General features: G+C 34.5%; 1 protein-coding gene across 4 annotated transcripts in view; it reads right to left on the bottom strand.

Moving 5' to 3' along the window:
• MTHFD2L (methylenetetrahydrofolate dehydrogenase (NADP+ dependent) 2 like) overlaps nucleotides 1-17278 on the bottom strand; it is a 123780-nt gene that overhangs the window by 74509 nt on the left and 31993 nt on the right. For all 4 annotated transcript variants that reach the window (XM_011360532.2, XM_023530865.1, XM_023530866.1 and 1 more), the window contains 3 exons: nucleotides 16224-16376; nucleotides 14936-15043; nucleotides 2651-2743 (listed from right to left, as the gene is read on the bottom strand). In XM_011360532.2, coding sequence (XP_011358834.1) covers nucleotides 2651-2743; nucleotides 14936-15043; nucleotides 16224-16376 — 354 coding nt within the window. The remainder of the gene's footprint in view (nucleotides 1-2650; nucleotides 2744-14935; nucleotides 15044-16223; nucleotides 16377-17278) is intronic.

Below are 17278 nucleotides of genomic sequence, written 5' to 3'. Positions count from 1 at the left end.
ATTTGAGTTTTTAAATTAGCCTAAATCTTGAATTTGTGGAGAGATGTTTAAAAGGTAAGTGATATATAGTTAGGTCTATGGGGATTTGAGAAACTGGAGGGGTGAGATTAATATGAATATAAATTAATTTTATTCATGCCCCAGGATCTTCACACACAATTTCCTTTTACTTTTTCTTCTGTAGGTCCATTCCAAGATATTATTACCACATTCTTTACTGTAATCTCTCAGACATTATCGAGGTTTCTGATACATCATGCACTCCTCCTCCTTCTAGTCTTTCTGACTTCTAGATGGGACTGCTTCCATATATGCTGACATTCTAGTTATCACAATAATCCAGCCCTGCCTGTTCCAGCTACCTCTGCCATTAGATCACTATCTCATTCTTTAATACCCACTGTTAATTGTATTTGTTTATTTCCACACATAATGCATAATGTGATCATTTTAGTTATATTTCATTCTTCTTATCTGGTTATATGAATTTATTATAGTACTTCATGCTTTCTCTATAATTTCATTATAATTTACCGATATATATACTGTCCTTAAATTCTCCATCCAGGAGATTATTAAGAAAGTGAAAATGTAGTAATCTTTAGTTATTTCTTATAAACTCTCAATATTTTTCCCTTTAATTTCTCATTACTCAGATGTTTATTTCCACAGGATAATTGCAGGGCTATATATAGGGCTGTCTTTCAGCATTTAGCATACCTTTGCATCTAGTTAGAGGCATTAGAGCTGGAATACAAGGCAAAGAATAGACCTATTTGCGCTGCCATCACTCAAAATGTCTTCCAGCCAGGATTAGGATGGTGTGCGGCCAATTGTCTAAAATAGCTGCACACCTTACTGGCGCCCTCTCGTGGTCAGAGAATACCCTGCGTAGGATGGCTGTGGTATAGAGCATACTGTCTCATCACCTAGACACCTGAATACCTTCTGGCTCCTATTTTGTTAATTTTATATAAGATTGATGCTTCTTTTCCTTTCTCTTTGTTTTCTTTTTTCTTTTTCTGTCTTATTTTTCTTTTAATGTCTTGTACGCAGTGCTGATTTAGGCTTTTATAAAGGAACATACGGTGAGTCTACGGGAGAAATTCAAGGATGATGACAGTATTGGCATAATGACTTGTGATATGGAGTTTGATTTAGTCAAAATGAAATGTCATTGGTTCTTGAAAGAGAATTGTGATCACCACTTGTCATTTCTCATAACAAGAAAAACATGAGCATAAATGCATGCTGAGGGGTTTTGTCCCACTGGAAGAAAATATTTGTTCAATATTATAATGGATAAATGGGAACTAAGATCAATTGTGAAATATTCTTCACAAGTTGTTAACATGTGAGTCAAGTAAAACTTTTTAAAGATGATGTAAATTTCTCTCTGTCTAAACTTAGAGGTGGACAAAGATGACCAGATTCCTCTCTACTCACCAAATTTTGAGTCTTGTGTATGAATCCAAGTGTTTCTAAAAAGAAGTCAATGCAATATTTGTCTCCATAAATCTATCAGTTGCTGCAGCAGTATTTCACTTAATGTTGATCTGTGGTCTGAAAGAGTTTATTTCCTCTCTAAACATCTGTCTTACTTACATCAATGCAAGTTCAAAAACTTGCATTTGATACCACCTAAATATAATTTCTCATAAAAAGAGGATATAGTTAGCTGTACCAGCTTAGTGGTAACTTCTAGAAATAGGACATTTCTATTTTTACTCTATAAGGAGGCAAATTACTCCTCCTGAAGTTATCACATACATATTTTGAGTTCCATAAAAGGGCCTATATTAGCATAAGAAAATGAATTAAATTTGGTTGAAACTAATTTAAACTATCATTATTATCTTCATCAAACTCAATTTCTTCTGGAATTTTTACTCTCCCTTTATACCTTGTAAATGCTGAGCAATTCAAATGTAAAGTCTGGAAATTACCAATAACATCTAATTAATAAACAAAATGAAAAAGGCTCTCATTCAAGTCATGGATAAAGCAAGAAGAGTCACAACGTCTTCAATGTAAAAATACTATGTGGCAAAAGTAAAGGTAGAAGCAAAGGGTAGAATTATTTTGTATGTTCAAATATAAAACAAATTAGGAAAAAAACTAGATCCATTACATGAAAGTACAATAACTGTTGTGTTTCTATTCTTGCCCCTCTAGAGTCAATTCTTCTTGACACAGTGTGAGTCACCTTTTAAAAATATAAACCAGACCATGTCAATCTCCTACTCTCAGCCATCTTAGCTTATATCAAAGTCCTTACCATGGTCTACAGGGTCCTTCATGTGCTAGCCCTTACTGTCCCTTCAACAGCATTTCCTACCAGTTTCTCCCTAACTCGTTCATGTTTAGATTTAATTATGTCCGCCAAAGGAATCAGCAAAGTGCACATTTGTTCTTGTGTCAAATCTGTCATTCCAAAAGCTGTTCAGATTTTCCATAATGAAGTGACAAATGCTAACATAGGCACAATGGACAGTATGATGATTGCCAAGAGGCTGAATCCAGTCGATGAAAGTTAACCATACATATACATAACTCTCCCAAAAAGTGGTTCTTACAGACATGTCAGCAATTAGGGAAGGAATTATTCTGCTGATGATATTCCATCAAATAACAGCCTCTAAAGACTTACCTGCAGCTACTATGATAACATCTGCCAGCTGAGTATGGATCTTCAATTGTTCTTTGGGAGTATATCTGTGAGCTATTGTCACAGTTGCATCACCTGGAATGCAGAAGAACTTCCATTAATGATTATTGAGCTTTTTCATAATTTATAAATGCTCCAATTCTAAATAAGTTTCAGTTAAATCCTAAAAGAAAGAAAATTGCTTTGAAAAGATTAAATAACTTTGAGAACAAAAACTAGAAAAGAGAATGTAGATGACTCATAATATTGTACCTTTAAACTGACCAGTGGAAAATCAAATGAGACCAAATGAGGATATGTACTGACCATCACAGGAGAGCTATAAGTAGGATCCTAGAAACTCAGCATTTGAAAGTTCTGTATTGACAAGTTAATACATAGATGAAGGGGATACTTATTGGCTTGATAATAAGATTTATAAATACTGAAAACAGCAAGACAAGTGCACTAAAAATGGGGCAATATAGTATGGGTCAGACAGATGAGAGATTAATTTGGCTTCATTGTGACAGATGCCTCATCTTGAGGAGGTGTCAAGGAGGGTTCCAAAGGAAGCAAAAAACTATTTTAGGTCTTAAAGTATAGGCTGGAATATGCTAATCAGGGAAAGAAGAAAAAAGTGTTCCAAGCCAAAAGAATGGCAGGAAAAAATAAACCAATTTTGAAATTATGTGTTTAGGAAATGATGAGGAAGCATAGGCTATAATACGAAGTATTCATCCATGCTTTAAGGAAGTGACATATACATAAGAGAGGTTAGCAGCCTGAGGGATTCCAGTGTTTAAGTGTGAACCAAGAAAGAAGAGAGAAAGGCAGTGATGAGTTTAAAGGAAAGACTTTAGTAAGAAAGAACATGGCTGTGTGAGACAGTATCTTCTATCTCCTCTTCTTGCATAACATACAACAATAAAAACTGAACAATCTATATTTCTAGCAAACTAGCAGAAATATTTTCCACTGACTCCGAAAATATGTAAGAGTTACTCCAGAACAGCTGAATTAGTAGATGCTATACAGGAAGAAAGGCAGCAAAGAAATGTGGAGAACAATAAGATGGCCAGGAGCAAAAATATACTTCCTGCAGGTGAAAGGTTCACATCGAAATGCAAAAATCTGTAGCAAGGGAAATAAGAATAAAGGCAGAAGAAGCCCTCCAGTACAGTTCACAGTAGGTAGTAATACAAAGACTCAGACCGGGGAGTCATTTAAACAGGAAGCAGTTTGACTCTGTGAAGGTGGTGAAGAAAAAATCTGAAGGCTGCCCAGCACCTCCTGTCCAACCCCTAGCAGAAGTATCCTGCAAACAGCAGACCCAAGGAATCCAACTCATTCAATGATAAGTAATAACAAAAAAAGCATTTGACAACACATTGATAAAATGATACTATATAAGGATTGGCCCAGGGGAATTTTGAGTGGTCATGGAACTGTCCAGATTCTAGTGGTAGTTACATGACTATATATGTTTGTCTACATTCATGGAACTGTACACCAAAAAGAGTGAATTTTACTATATGCAATTTTTAAAAGTAAATAAAAGAATGCATTTAAAAAGTGGCAGACCCAAGAATAAAAGAAAAGCAAAAAAAATTTTTTAAAGCATTTGCCAACATATCAATAAACACAACAGCAAAATGGTGTTATGAAAAACTTGAACATTATGACCAAATATTATGCTAAAATTTTAAAAATAAAAATTTAAAGTCACAAAAATTGGGGAAAAAAGCAGACAGATGAGAGATTAACTCTGCTCCATACAAATTCTATAATGGTCAACACTGAGACACATTTCAGTAAAATATCTGGATTTTAAAGATGAAAAAAAATCCTATGAGCAACCAGGCAAAAATTCAGATTTTTACATTTAACTACAGAAAACAGCAGAGCAATACCTACAAGAGGCTCATGAAAAAAACTGGGAGCCTAGAATTTTATATCCAGTCAAACTGTCCTTCAAGATTAAAGGTTGAAAACAATTTTGAAAGAACTCAGGGAATATTGTTCCAATGAATTTTTCCTGACGAGCTTGCTAACAGATGAACTTTAATAAATCAAAATATATCTGAAGAAACTGGCAACAGGACTACTGTAGGTTTTTAAATATATTTAATTACAAAACTAAGACAAAAAATTTGCGAGGATTGGGGTGACTGACAAAATGTAAATGCTATTTGCTCTGATTATGTAAAAATGGTGCAACAAAATTAGAATGAAAAGGGCAAAGATGAAAAATTTGCTGATTGCCTAATATCGAATGACTGGAACCAACAGATATTTAAAGCTAACCAATCAAATAACAGAAGTATAAAAATATTTAAAAGTATAATGTAAACATACTACAAATATAATTTTTTTTGGCAAATATCATGTAGGAGACAAAAATGGAATCACGGAATAAAATCAGTAGATATCATATAAAGAAGTAGAAAACTAAGAGTAGTATATAAAGTTATAATTATTAAAGTAACCACAAATCTGCCTAAATATCAAAAGAACCATATAAAAAATGTAAAAAATAAGTAAAAACTATAAAAACACAAACAGAACAGAAAATATGATAGTTCATACCATGTATATTTATCATAATAAATATAAATTTTCCTAAGTTATCTATTTAAAAGAATAATATTCTCAAATTGGCTCACAAAGCAAAAGTCTGATTCTATACTTTATATAAAACATGAGTAAAAGATAAATCACGTACCTGGGTAAAAGGCTCAACAACATAAGGATAACAATTCTATGTTCATTACAAATTCAATATAACTCCAATAAAAAAAAATTGTATTTATTTTTTGGATGGATATAATTTGATCCTAAAGTTAATATGAAAAAAATAAAAGACAATAACAAGAAAACCTTGAAAAGAAAGAATAATGAGAGAAAACCAGAAATACCTTTCTCATTTCAGTTAATGATACCACTTAGAGTAAAGTCTATGAGCCTCCCTTATTTTTTTCTCTTTCTTACAGTTGCTATAAACCATCAACAAATGTAGAGTAAATGTTTAGAACCATCCCAAGGGACCAAAGTTGTGAAGCATCCTCCCACCTCTATCTTAGTATAGTTCTATTCAGAAAGGTCTCCTTATACATTAGCAACCCACTCAAGTGTTCTCTGGTTCCAAATGAGAACCTCCCAAATCCCCACAAGAAACAAAATCAAAACCAAATGAAACCCCAAACTCTCACTTCACCAGTACTGATGATTTCCAGCAAGGAATTGAGATACATAATTCAGTGGTGTGTGTGTGTGTGTGTCACACAAAAGAAAAAATATTGAGATAAATTTCAATCGGCATGGAAAGATCTTTTAGATCTTTCCACTCCCATTCAACAATATCTAGTTAACTTATTACTCCTAAGTAAGTTTAGCTAGAGAAACCCATGGGAAATACCAAAATCACATTTAGATCAGTTTCTGGTTACGGTGATGTCAAACCATGGAAAGGCTTCCAGCCTCTATTCAGTAGACCAGATGATGAGAGCAAAAGAAAGGTGAACCAAGGGATTTAAAAGCAAATGTATTCAAACAATGCCTCAGACTCTTCTGCCTTTGCTCCTTGAGGCCTGTTTGTGGTCCTGAGAGTTAGCCATCCTGTGTTAAAATCAAAAACAAATGGAGACTAACCTTGAAAATTCCCTAAGTACACAAAACCAGTTTATTCATACAAGTAAAGCTTAATTTTGCTTATTTAACAAGGCTAACTTGACCTCTATCATTCCTTGTTATGCCTCTGGAAATGCTAAGCAAAACTTGAACTGTTTCTCAAGGTTGATATGAGGTAACCATTGATGAATTCCCTATCATTTAAGAAAATTCTAATATTATAACCAATCACTGTGAAAAATAAACAGTCACTGGTTTCTCACTGTATAAGCTACTTTATAACAATATACCTTTGCACCTTATTCATGTTTTGAGAGCTGTTTTTTTGGTATGTATACAATAAACTTTTACTAATTACTACTTCAGTGATTTATTGGTTTTACTTCTGTTATGTCTAAACTTTTGACAACTGCTAACTATATTCTTATTTAACCTGTCCTACTTGGCATTGAGAAAATTCTTGTCATCCCTATTTTCAGTTCTGGCGCCCCATTACTTTTCTTCAATGAATCTTCTGGCTAGCTTCCCTAATCCTTTCTAACGCCTCAGTTTTTCTCCTGGGATAACCAGCACTAACAAGCTACAGCAGCTACTCCATAGAATGCATCTCTCTTACCCCTAGATGACTTTTTCCCACACTCAGTTTTATATCCTTATTGCTCATATGATAACAGCCCTGGCAAGGACCTAACTTTTCTAACTACTACAAAGACCCAGATAAAAAAACAAATTTATAAGCAGTGTCTCAAGCAACTTCATTTTGCCCAATGCTTTACATCATATTTGTAAGCAATAGCAAAAATAAAAGACTTAGAATCTGTCTCCTAAAATCTTAAGAGTTCTCTTAGGACTTAATAACTAACTGCTGGATAAGATATGCTTCTTACTATGTAAAAGTCCACAGTCAATCAAGAATTGTCTGCTGGGAGCCACCTGGGCAGTTTCCTAGGCTATCATGACCTCTGTAATTTATGCAAAATTGCAGATTGTAGCAAAGAGTAATTGTCAGCTAACACAGAGAACTAACTTGAGGAAAATAATATTTTCTATTAAAAAAAAGCTAGAACTAACAACACAATATACTTCATTTTAGAATATCATTTTTTTTGTTATTGTTGTTGTTGTTGAAATTATCTAAATGAGAAGTTTACTTTAGTTGGACATTTCCAGGTCATTCTCTACCTTCGTTTATTCAGTAATCTAAAAATAATACCAGAACCATGCTAAATATGGAGACACACAATTCTGTACTCTAATGTGAAAAACAGATAAGTAAATCAGAATTATAATGCAGTGTGATAAGTTCCATGAGAAAAGAAGGCATAAGTTACAGTGTTGACACAGACCATTAATATCTATTCTAGCTGAGAACAGCATAGGGGCAGTTAAACTTCTTAGAGAAGACTATTTCTTGATGTAAGTAGAAATTTGTTTTTCTTCTGCTTCAATCCCCCTATGTTATTCCCATCCTTTCCCACTGATAAATTATTTTCCATAAAAACAGGAGAAGGGCATATTATTTAGCCCAGACTGTTACAAATGTCTTCATTATAAGAACCAAAGTCTACCATTTTGCAATTTTTACCATGATTATAGATCTATCTTTAACAGCAACACAGACTAAAGCTCAACTTCCTTTTCCATGAGGTAAATCTTCAAATACCTGCTGTACCTACATCAGCAGATAAAAACAAAATGGCAAAACCATTAGGAGCTGCAATCTCATGTGCAGGGTTTTGCCCTGTCACTTTCACTGGATAAGGAAAAACTAAGTCATTCCCAATACTCTAACTCATAACATGGTCTGGTTTAAATGGAAAAAATCATCGAGGAAATCACAGGAAGGAAAACTCAGTACTCATCAATGGAACAGCGCTCAGTGGGTCTGAGAATAACACTGTACTCTCTTGGCTCTGAACTCCACTTACTGTACATTTTCTATGTCAATTTCAGCTGCTTTTTCTGAATTAAATTGTTTAAATAATTTTAGATATCATTACAGAGCACTCACATCTAAGCTTTCTGTTCATACTTAAAATAGGCCAGGCTCTAATAATGCCTTTGTATCTGGTCAAGACCTGGCTGTTTGATTTGCTGTTTATCAGTCCCTCAGTTATATGTCCAAACACCTTCGATGAATGGCATCTAAGGATTTTTATTTCACTTTTAACTAATCAAATACTATTTCAAGCTCACTCCTTTTAAACATTAACTTCAAAGTTCCTTTGAGAGAAAGACTATTAGGGAGGACTGACTGAATGCTAATCACCAGTGTCTTTAGATATTTTAAAAATCTGCCCCAAGATTTGGGCAAAAATTATTGAATCGAAGTCATGTATATATTTATTCAACAAAGACAATATACAAATGAGCAAATACAAATATAATAAAATTTTATATAGTAGTAAGTGCTCTGAAGAAAAGAGTGCAGAGTAAGTGAGTAGAGAATAATAACATGGGTGCTATTTTGATAAGGTGGTCAAAGACAGCCTGAGGAGGTAACATTTGAACAGAAACTGGAAGAAAGTGGGCAAATAAATTATGTAAATAACTTCAAATAAGAGCATCCAGACAGAAGGAAAACCAAGTGCAAAGATCCTGGCACATGAGTACGTATGACATGTTCTAGGAAAGCAAAAGGCAGCTGTGCCTGGAGGACAGTGATGGAGAGTGAGAATAGTAGAAAATGAGTAAGGAGATGCAGCCCAGGTCAGCTCATGTAAGGTCTTCATGTCATAGTAAGGAATCTGGATTTTATTCTGGTGTCATGTTGTTCTGACTGTTATGGGAAACCATGGATGATTGAGACCCACCAGATGGAAAATGGACTGTGTATGGGAGATGGGACAATGGTGGATGCAGGGAAACTAGTTCATAAATTTTATAGTATTCCAAGTGAGAGATAATGGCTAAATGGACTAGTATCTTATTAGTGGAGGTGGTGAGATCATGGGTATATTTTACACAGATTGCTAATGGATAAGATATAGGATATGTGAGAAATAAAGAAGTCAAGGATAGCCTGAGCAACTGGTTGAAGTGATGGTGCCACTCACTAAGATTTGGAAAGACTAAGGGAAATAAAATTAAGAGTGAAGGTTTGTATATGGTAAGTTTTAAAATGTCTATTGGCCATCAAAGTGGAGCTCTCAAGTGGACAGTAGTTAAATGGGTTTAGAGCAGCAGTCCCCAACCTTTTTGGCACCAGGGACCTGCACACCTATGAGAACCTAAAGCCTGATAATGCTGAGGCAGAGATGCTAGCGCTGGGGAGTGGCTGCAAATACAGATGAAGCTTCGCTCGCCCAGTGCTCACCTGCTGTGTGGCTTGGTTCCTAACAGGCCACAGATTCTGGTCCATGGCCCAGGGATTGGGACCCCTGGTCTAGAGTACAGGAAGGATACAGATGGTATTTAAGCTATAGAGCCGGAAAAGATCCCCTAGGGAATGGCTCTGGAATAAGTAAAGCCTGAGCTTATTCCAATGTTTTGAGCAGTCGGCCTCAACCCTAACCACATTAGAATCTTCTATAGAGCTTTCTAAAAATACTAATGCTCGAGTCCAACTTATAAAGGTTCTGATTTAATTGTTCTGTGTTGAGCTCAGGTAGCTATATTTTTAAAAGCTTCCTGATGATTCTAGTGGGCAGCTATGGTGGAGAACCACTGTTAAGAAGTTGGAAGGAGGAGAATGAAAAGAAATGTCTAGTGAAATAAGAGAAATGCATGCCAGTGGTAGCTTTAATCTATGCTTAATAATAAAAGAGGTAGCTCTATAAAACGTGGCCATTTCATTAAATTTAAAAGCATGTTATATTGCTCAGTTCAATACATAGTTTCTGGCTTATAAGGACCCTCAGGAGAAATTACTTTTTGGTCTTAATATCGGAAAATGTTTTATTTATCCTGAGAATGTGTTTATTTTTCATCTTAAAGACATTTAATTGGGTAACTAGTCTTTTTTTTTTTTCCTGCTCAAAAGCTCTCAGGATGAAATTAGTGAACTAGTCATAGAAAGTATAATTTATACTCAAATATTCACCAAACATATTTAGTACCAGTATATAAAAAGCAATGTGGTTAGCAATGAGAATATATCCATGGATTTAATGATAATTAATGCCTAAGGTACCAGGGAGTGAGTGACAGGAGGAATGGCTGAAAAGGTAGGTTGGAGCAGACCACAATATCCTTATGAGTGATGCCTTGAACAATCAAGCTTAGAGACATCAAAAAGGGATTATTTGCGCCGGCAATAAATGCACCTAAGGTCATGGTGGAAGAGGGAAAATGAAAGAGAAAGAGAAATATTTGCATTTCACTTTACATTTTAAATAATGTTTAATGTTAGTTTCAAGAGTGTAATAGACCCAGTTGTTTGACTGTATTTTCCAAGGACAGTGCTTTCTAGATCCTAGCTGGCTGAATTTTCAGCTTAGAAAACGAGACTAGAACGAGTTTTTATTCTTTTCTATTTCTTTCTACTATGCAAACTCAAAGCTATAATTAGGTAGAGTGTAATCGACATGGAGGCATCACAAAACATAGTACCCAATATCTCATCATGAGGACTTCTAATTTAGGAGTAGTGAGATGAGAGGCACAGAAGCCAAATGCCTGCCATCTTCCCTGCCCCACTTTAACAACTGTTCATTCTACAGAGACAACAAACATCCCACTCCACTCCATTGCCCAGGCTGAGTCTCAGTCACGATTGCTTTGTACCATTCCTATATTCTGAGGCGTTCCTATTTAGCTCCTCTCTTTGAAACCCAAGAGTACTTTGCCCCACCTGGCACTCAGCTGAGCTTAATCACACGTGCCACACACAACACGATGCGTTGCCTCAGACATCCACTCCTTTATTACTACCTGAAGGCATCTCCTGTAGGTGGGAGATGATGCTCTTGGGCTGGCAAACAACTGAAACCAATTTTCACAAAAAAAAAAGCATCCCACTGGCAAAATATTATGTGGTTTTTCATTTAGATAGGATGCTCCTTGACTAAAAAATACCTGGTATACAGAAAGTTTCAGCAGAAAGGCAGCTTGAGTGAAAAGCTGAACACAACGCAGAAGTAGTGCTTTGAGTAAACACAGCATCCAAAGATGAATCCGGAAGATGCAGACTATCATCTTCTGGAAACAGAGAACTAAGTCTTTTTTCACCCCTGTACCCCCCAGCATTTTATAGAGAGTAAATACTGAATGCATATTGCCTGAATGAAATCAAGAACATCCCTGGACCCATAGGACTCTAAGCAAAATCAATTGGTTGCTGGCCCTTTTAAAAAAAGTCTCAGCATCAATGCCACTGCAACACCACCACAAGCTTTTAGTTAAAGGAGGTGCATGAACTCCATGTTGTGCCTATTTCAGGGGATCTATTTAGATGAGATGTCCTATATAAAATACAAAAATATGCAGGAAGGAACTTGCTAATTTTCTAAAAAATTTGAAATAAAATTAGATTCTGTATTCCCTTGGTGACAATTAATAATCATAATGCTTTGTCATTATGACACTTTGTTATCTCGAAGGAAAAAAAAACTGTTTTGGAGAAATTGCAGAACTTCCCTTTTGCTTCCCCATGGTAAAGCTAAACATAAAGATGTGCTAAAGCCAATGGTATTCAGTTTTCATACTGAAAGAAGGTGAAACTGGATAGGTTGCTACATACAAAGAATTTAAAAGAATGCACCATGATCTCTAGGTGGTCACGGTGATACTCGAACAACCTAAGTCATAGGGCTCATGAGAAGAAACTCTCCATTGTCTGTCTCTTTATGTACCCAATTACCAGAGGCTTCCCCAAGCAAACAGAATTTTGCTTAAGGATGCCAAATTTTATTTTGCGCCACTGTGCTCTCTCAGATGTTATACTGAAGAAGATATTAATATTATATGCATTTTGTTATAAACCACTCATATTGGTATGTCATGCCTACCACCATCACCACCAAGACTTTAAGCTCTTGGAGGACAGGAACCACACTAACCTACTCCATATAAACTAAATAGTGGTCTAATGCCATGTCCTCTACAGAGCCTTCTGCAATGACATGCCCTCAGCAGAAGGTGATCACCCTGCAGTATGCTGCTGTATTGAGTACTAGCACTACTCCTTAACCTCAAGATTTGAGCACATTCTCAGTCCTCTAAATATTTCAAGCCTTTTAAGGATGAAAAGAAGCTCTTTCTTGCAAAACAGCTGGGATCCACATCCTAAATAATCAAGACTAAAAGCTAGCCATGAGTAGATGTATATTAATCAAAAGAAACTACAGCATAGCCATTTTTCTTCTAGTACAATTATCTTTAGCTTTAAGACACAAATGAATCATTAGGGTCTCAATTCCTTCTGGCAAGGACGTAAAGCGTGAGTTGAATGCTCAACATTGTGAGTGTCATCAGAACAAGTTCTATGGATATAAATTGGCCGAGTTAATCCTATTTCATTATCTCTATTAACTAACAACGCACATGTAGTTATTATACATAATTACTGTTCTAACAGACATGGATGTTTGAAATATTAACTTTCCCACAGACTCCAAATCTTTGGTAAGCAGCTCTCAACGATTCATTATATTAGTCATATATGTCACATACTCCTATTAAATATGCATGAGATTAAATACCACCCATGTTACAAACTGTCCAACATCATTTTTAGTATAATTTATTACCTTTTAGGTATTATAATTATAACGGCACTTAAGTGCCGTTATAATAAATGTAAATTTAACTACCTGGCTTGGAAGTAATCAGTACTACAACTAATTCCATTTTTATCATGCATTCAAGTAAGAATATTTTATAACACAAAGCATAAAATATTTATAAAGTTAATATGCTTTACAACATAGGGATGTCTAATTTAAAATTTCATGAATAAAGGATAAATTAACTTTCTTAGATACTTTATAGACAAATTTAAAATTTAAATGCATCAAGAAATTAGAATGCAATATATTGTTATAAGAAAAAATACATTCTAAAGTATGATTTGGACTATTATGATGTCATATTTTTAATCAAATACTTTACAGGTTTTATAAGTTCTACATTTATGCAAATTATTACCATAAAGCTAGATTTGATCGAAAATAAACCAAACATAAAACCCACCAGAAAAAAAAATTCAAACGAAGGCGAAAAATACATCATTAACCTTGGATCATGTTACTCTAAACTTTATGGTTAGTATGGCCACAGATTATTAACTTAAGCATAATAATGGAAATAATAGTAATAGGCACAGTTCACATGTACCAAGGGCTTACTTAACTTATTGTGTCAAGCACTATAATTAGTGCTTTACATTTGTATCTCATTTAATTTTCACAATAATCCAGTGAAGGAGATGTTACTATGATAGGCATTTTACAGGTGAAGGAAGTAGAGGCTTACACAGATCAAAGACACAGGGCTTGGCGGGAGAGGGGTCTGACTCCAAGTCTCTCCTCCTGACCGTATCGTCAGCACCCAGCTCACAGCTCTGATCCACTGCTTCCTTGTGTGGCCTTGGGTAAGTCACCTGAAGTCTCTAAAATACTTCTTTTAGTTGCAAAGTGCAAATAATATTAATATATGCCAGAATTATTAAGAAATAAGATAGTTTATGAGAAAGTATTGTGCAAGTCGCATAGCTATGTTATTGTTATGTTATTGATGAGATAAGAAAACGAAATGTTGAAAATAAAAAAAAAATGTTATTGATGAGATAAGAAAACGAAATGTTGAAAATAAAAAAAAAAACTGCTTATTAGCTATTGGTCAAAATTTTCTAACAAAAATAGTATACCTAGGTAAACTTTCCCAGTTGTTTTACCTTGATTAACATAGAAACTATTACATAAAGGCAAACATGAATCAATATCTTCATTATACTCTAAGAGATAGACAGGTAAGCACTAATAGACTTCAGTTATAAGTGAATAGTAAAACCAGAAATATAACTTTGTAGATGGTTACCATGAAAACTGTGATCATCCCATCAGATTTGGCCTTTCTTCAAAAGAGCTCTTCAAAACTAAGGCTTTTTAAAGTTACCTGAAGCACTATCAGGCTCTAATTTACTATGATCCACATACACATTTTGATTTGTGGCAATACTGAAATCCTTAGGTCCAGGAAGAAAAAGTAATACTCAAAGCTCTCATCATTCATCATTTTAAATAAGTAATATATTATACTCAAGCTAACTTTTTCATTTCATATGCATTATGTCAACCCAGATCTAAAACAAGTATCTTAAATTTGAGATTAAGAAACTTGAATTCACCAAGGTTAATAATAAGAAATATATACATTTATGTCGGTATTATGTGTATGTGTGTGTATGAGCAGGCAGATGCCTATCAACATGTGATTGTATGTATCAAGTGGTTTTCCACCTTTTTAAAGGTCTATATTGCTAATGATTTAAAGAAAGTAAACACAGCCAAAAGGAAAAATAGGAACGAAAGGGCCACATATTTCCAGTAATTCTTTTATTCACTTTCAAGGCGTTCATGTCATTAGATGAGAAATAACGAATACCTTTATTTGCATACCTACAAATACACTAACTCACAATTTCAAACAATTTTGTTTGATGATTTCAAGAAGTAAGAAAATTGTAAAGGTATATAGAATTCCCAAGGCGCCACTTACCTCCAGGCCGTTCGTGTTCTCCATCGGTGTGTAAAAGCATGGCGATGGGCATCCCTACATTCTTGGATCGTCCAGCCACAACCACATTTTTTCCAAATGTTTCAATTCCTTAAAATACAGAGTTTAATTTAAATAAAGAATGAACAAGAAGAAGCAAATTAAAAATTTGAACAACCAACTGAAACATTCTTTAAAAACTTTTAATTAAATTTGAATTATTGCATGGCTTATCTAGAATGTATCCACATTCATTATTTATAAATATTTCATTTTACACTTCATGAATTTGTCACTTTCTCTCTGACTATGTCTCATTAAAAAACCACAAATATTTTCAAGTTGCCATTAAATTTCTTTTAAACATTGAGATTCACATGAAGAGTTAGAAGTCCAGAGACTTAAAATACACTAACCACTAATTACAAAGTAAGCAAAGAACAACAATGTCAAGTTTAACTGGCAATCACGCTTTGAGCATAACTGGGTCAAAATGAAGTGGGGAAAAGAAAAGTTTTTTTCACAAAGCTCATGCACTTTACTCCATTGGAGAGATGCACTAAACTTAGGGACTTAAAGGGTATGAAAGATAAAACTTGCAGATTTAACACACTTTACCTCTTTTGGGCATAGTTTCTTCATAAGTAATAAGAAGAAGTTAGAATTAAGGTTTTTCCAAGAACTAACATTCTAAGACTATGATTCTAGGATCTGCTTTCCCTGGAAATTTTCTCCTTGAGTTAGAAAACAGCAGACTAGAAAGGAGACAATGCTGTTAGAAATGGAAGTGACAGTGACAGAGGCAGGAGAATCGTCAATATAAAAGGCAACATGGGGTTAATTATTGTAGAGGTAAACATCTCTAGGGTCCATGAGAGCTTTACAGATGGCATCTAGAACACAATTCGAGGGTAAATGTTTATATTAAAAACCTAGGTCATTAGAGATGGTTCAAATAAGTTCAGCACATTTTCTAAAAGTAAGGGAAAATATAATACATTTTGGAAAATGTACATAAAAATATATTGTTTTTAGTTTAAAAGTAGGGAGGCAAACCTACTATTTAGAAAATTCACTCCCTATAACATGTAAAAGCAGTTTTATATACCCTCAATTTATTTTATTTTGGATTATTCTTTGACTTCTCTAACTTTATATCTTTCTACAGATTAAGTTTTATGGATTATCACATTCTTTCACTCAGTGGGACTGAGATGGTTCTATCAAGACTACACACGAATGCTTGGTTTGGCAGTTAGCATCCATGTCCTGTAGACTACAAGTTACCAACCTGTTCTTTTGATTATTTCCCAAACAGCACTGGCAGTGGCAGGTATGAGAGAATGCTGATCAAGGCACAGTCTTCCAATATTGATAATATGAAATCCATCTACATCTTTTTCAGGGGCAATTCCATTACAAACTGTTCGCTCATCCACATGGTCTGAAAAGTAAATGAAATTGGTCTAATTTTACAATTGTTTTTTATTTGAAGGTCTGAAAAATGAAATCAGTTCACTTATGACTCAGCTTCAGTAAAGGTGTAAAATAATTATTCTTTTCCTTTTCTTGCCACCAAAACAGTAAACCAAAGTGCTCTTGACCAATGGCTGTAATTAACTGCTGTAAGAGAATATACTGTAAGAGAATATGCAAGTGTAGGGCCAGAAGTGGCTGGCCTAGTGAGAGGGAAAAACTTTGTGAGATAAAACAATACCAATGAGAACTGGGAACAGCCAGGTGAAGTCTTTGCCTTAGTAAGTTTGCATATTTAAATCTATGTTTTTACTATATGAGATATTTTCATGAATAGGCTTCTATTAAATATTTCTAGCATTACAGATTAAGAAGGCTTAATCTGTCATATTATTAGTGCCTAGCTTCCTCCCAAATGACAGAACAAAAAAGCAAATATAAAACACACACATACACACACACATTTCCCTTAAATACTAGCACAGTGAAATCCAAGGTGTCATTATAGTTTCCTATATGAAAGGAAAAGAACATAACTTAATTAAATAATTAAATGAGATGTGAGATGTCAATCATCTCATTTTGAAAATAAGTATAGAAATATCAAATAGGCTCTTACCACTCTACGCAAATAGCTTCACTTACCCTAAACCCAACGATTAACCCATGTATAAAATGTTAAAATAAAGGTATATTTGCTACATCAAAGTTTCTTTGATCATTATACAATGAATGCCATTCAGACATAATTTTCGAAAATATTATCAAAGATCAAGTTCGAATTGTTTTCAAAGACTTAGGCCTTGTATCTTAGATCTTTTATGTTCTAAAAGTGATACTACTGCCGTCTTATTTTAAATAGATCCAATT

The sequence above is a fragment of the Pteropus vampyrus genome, unplaced genomic scaffold (assembly GCF_000151845.1).
Source record: "Pteropus vampyrus isolate Shadow unplaced genomic scaffold, Pvam_2.0 Scaffold56, whole genome shotgun sequence".
Lineage (NCBI taxonomy): Eukaryota > Metazoa > Chordata > Mammalia > Chiroptera > Pteropodidae > Pteropus > Pteropus vampyrus.
Note: the sequence above shows the minus strand (reverse complement) of the source record. Positions and strands in the feature narration are given on the sequence as shown.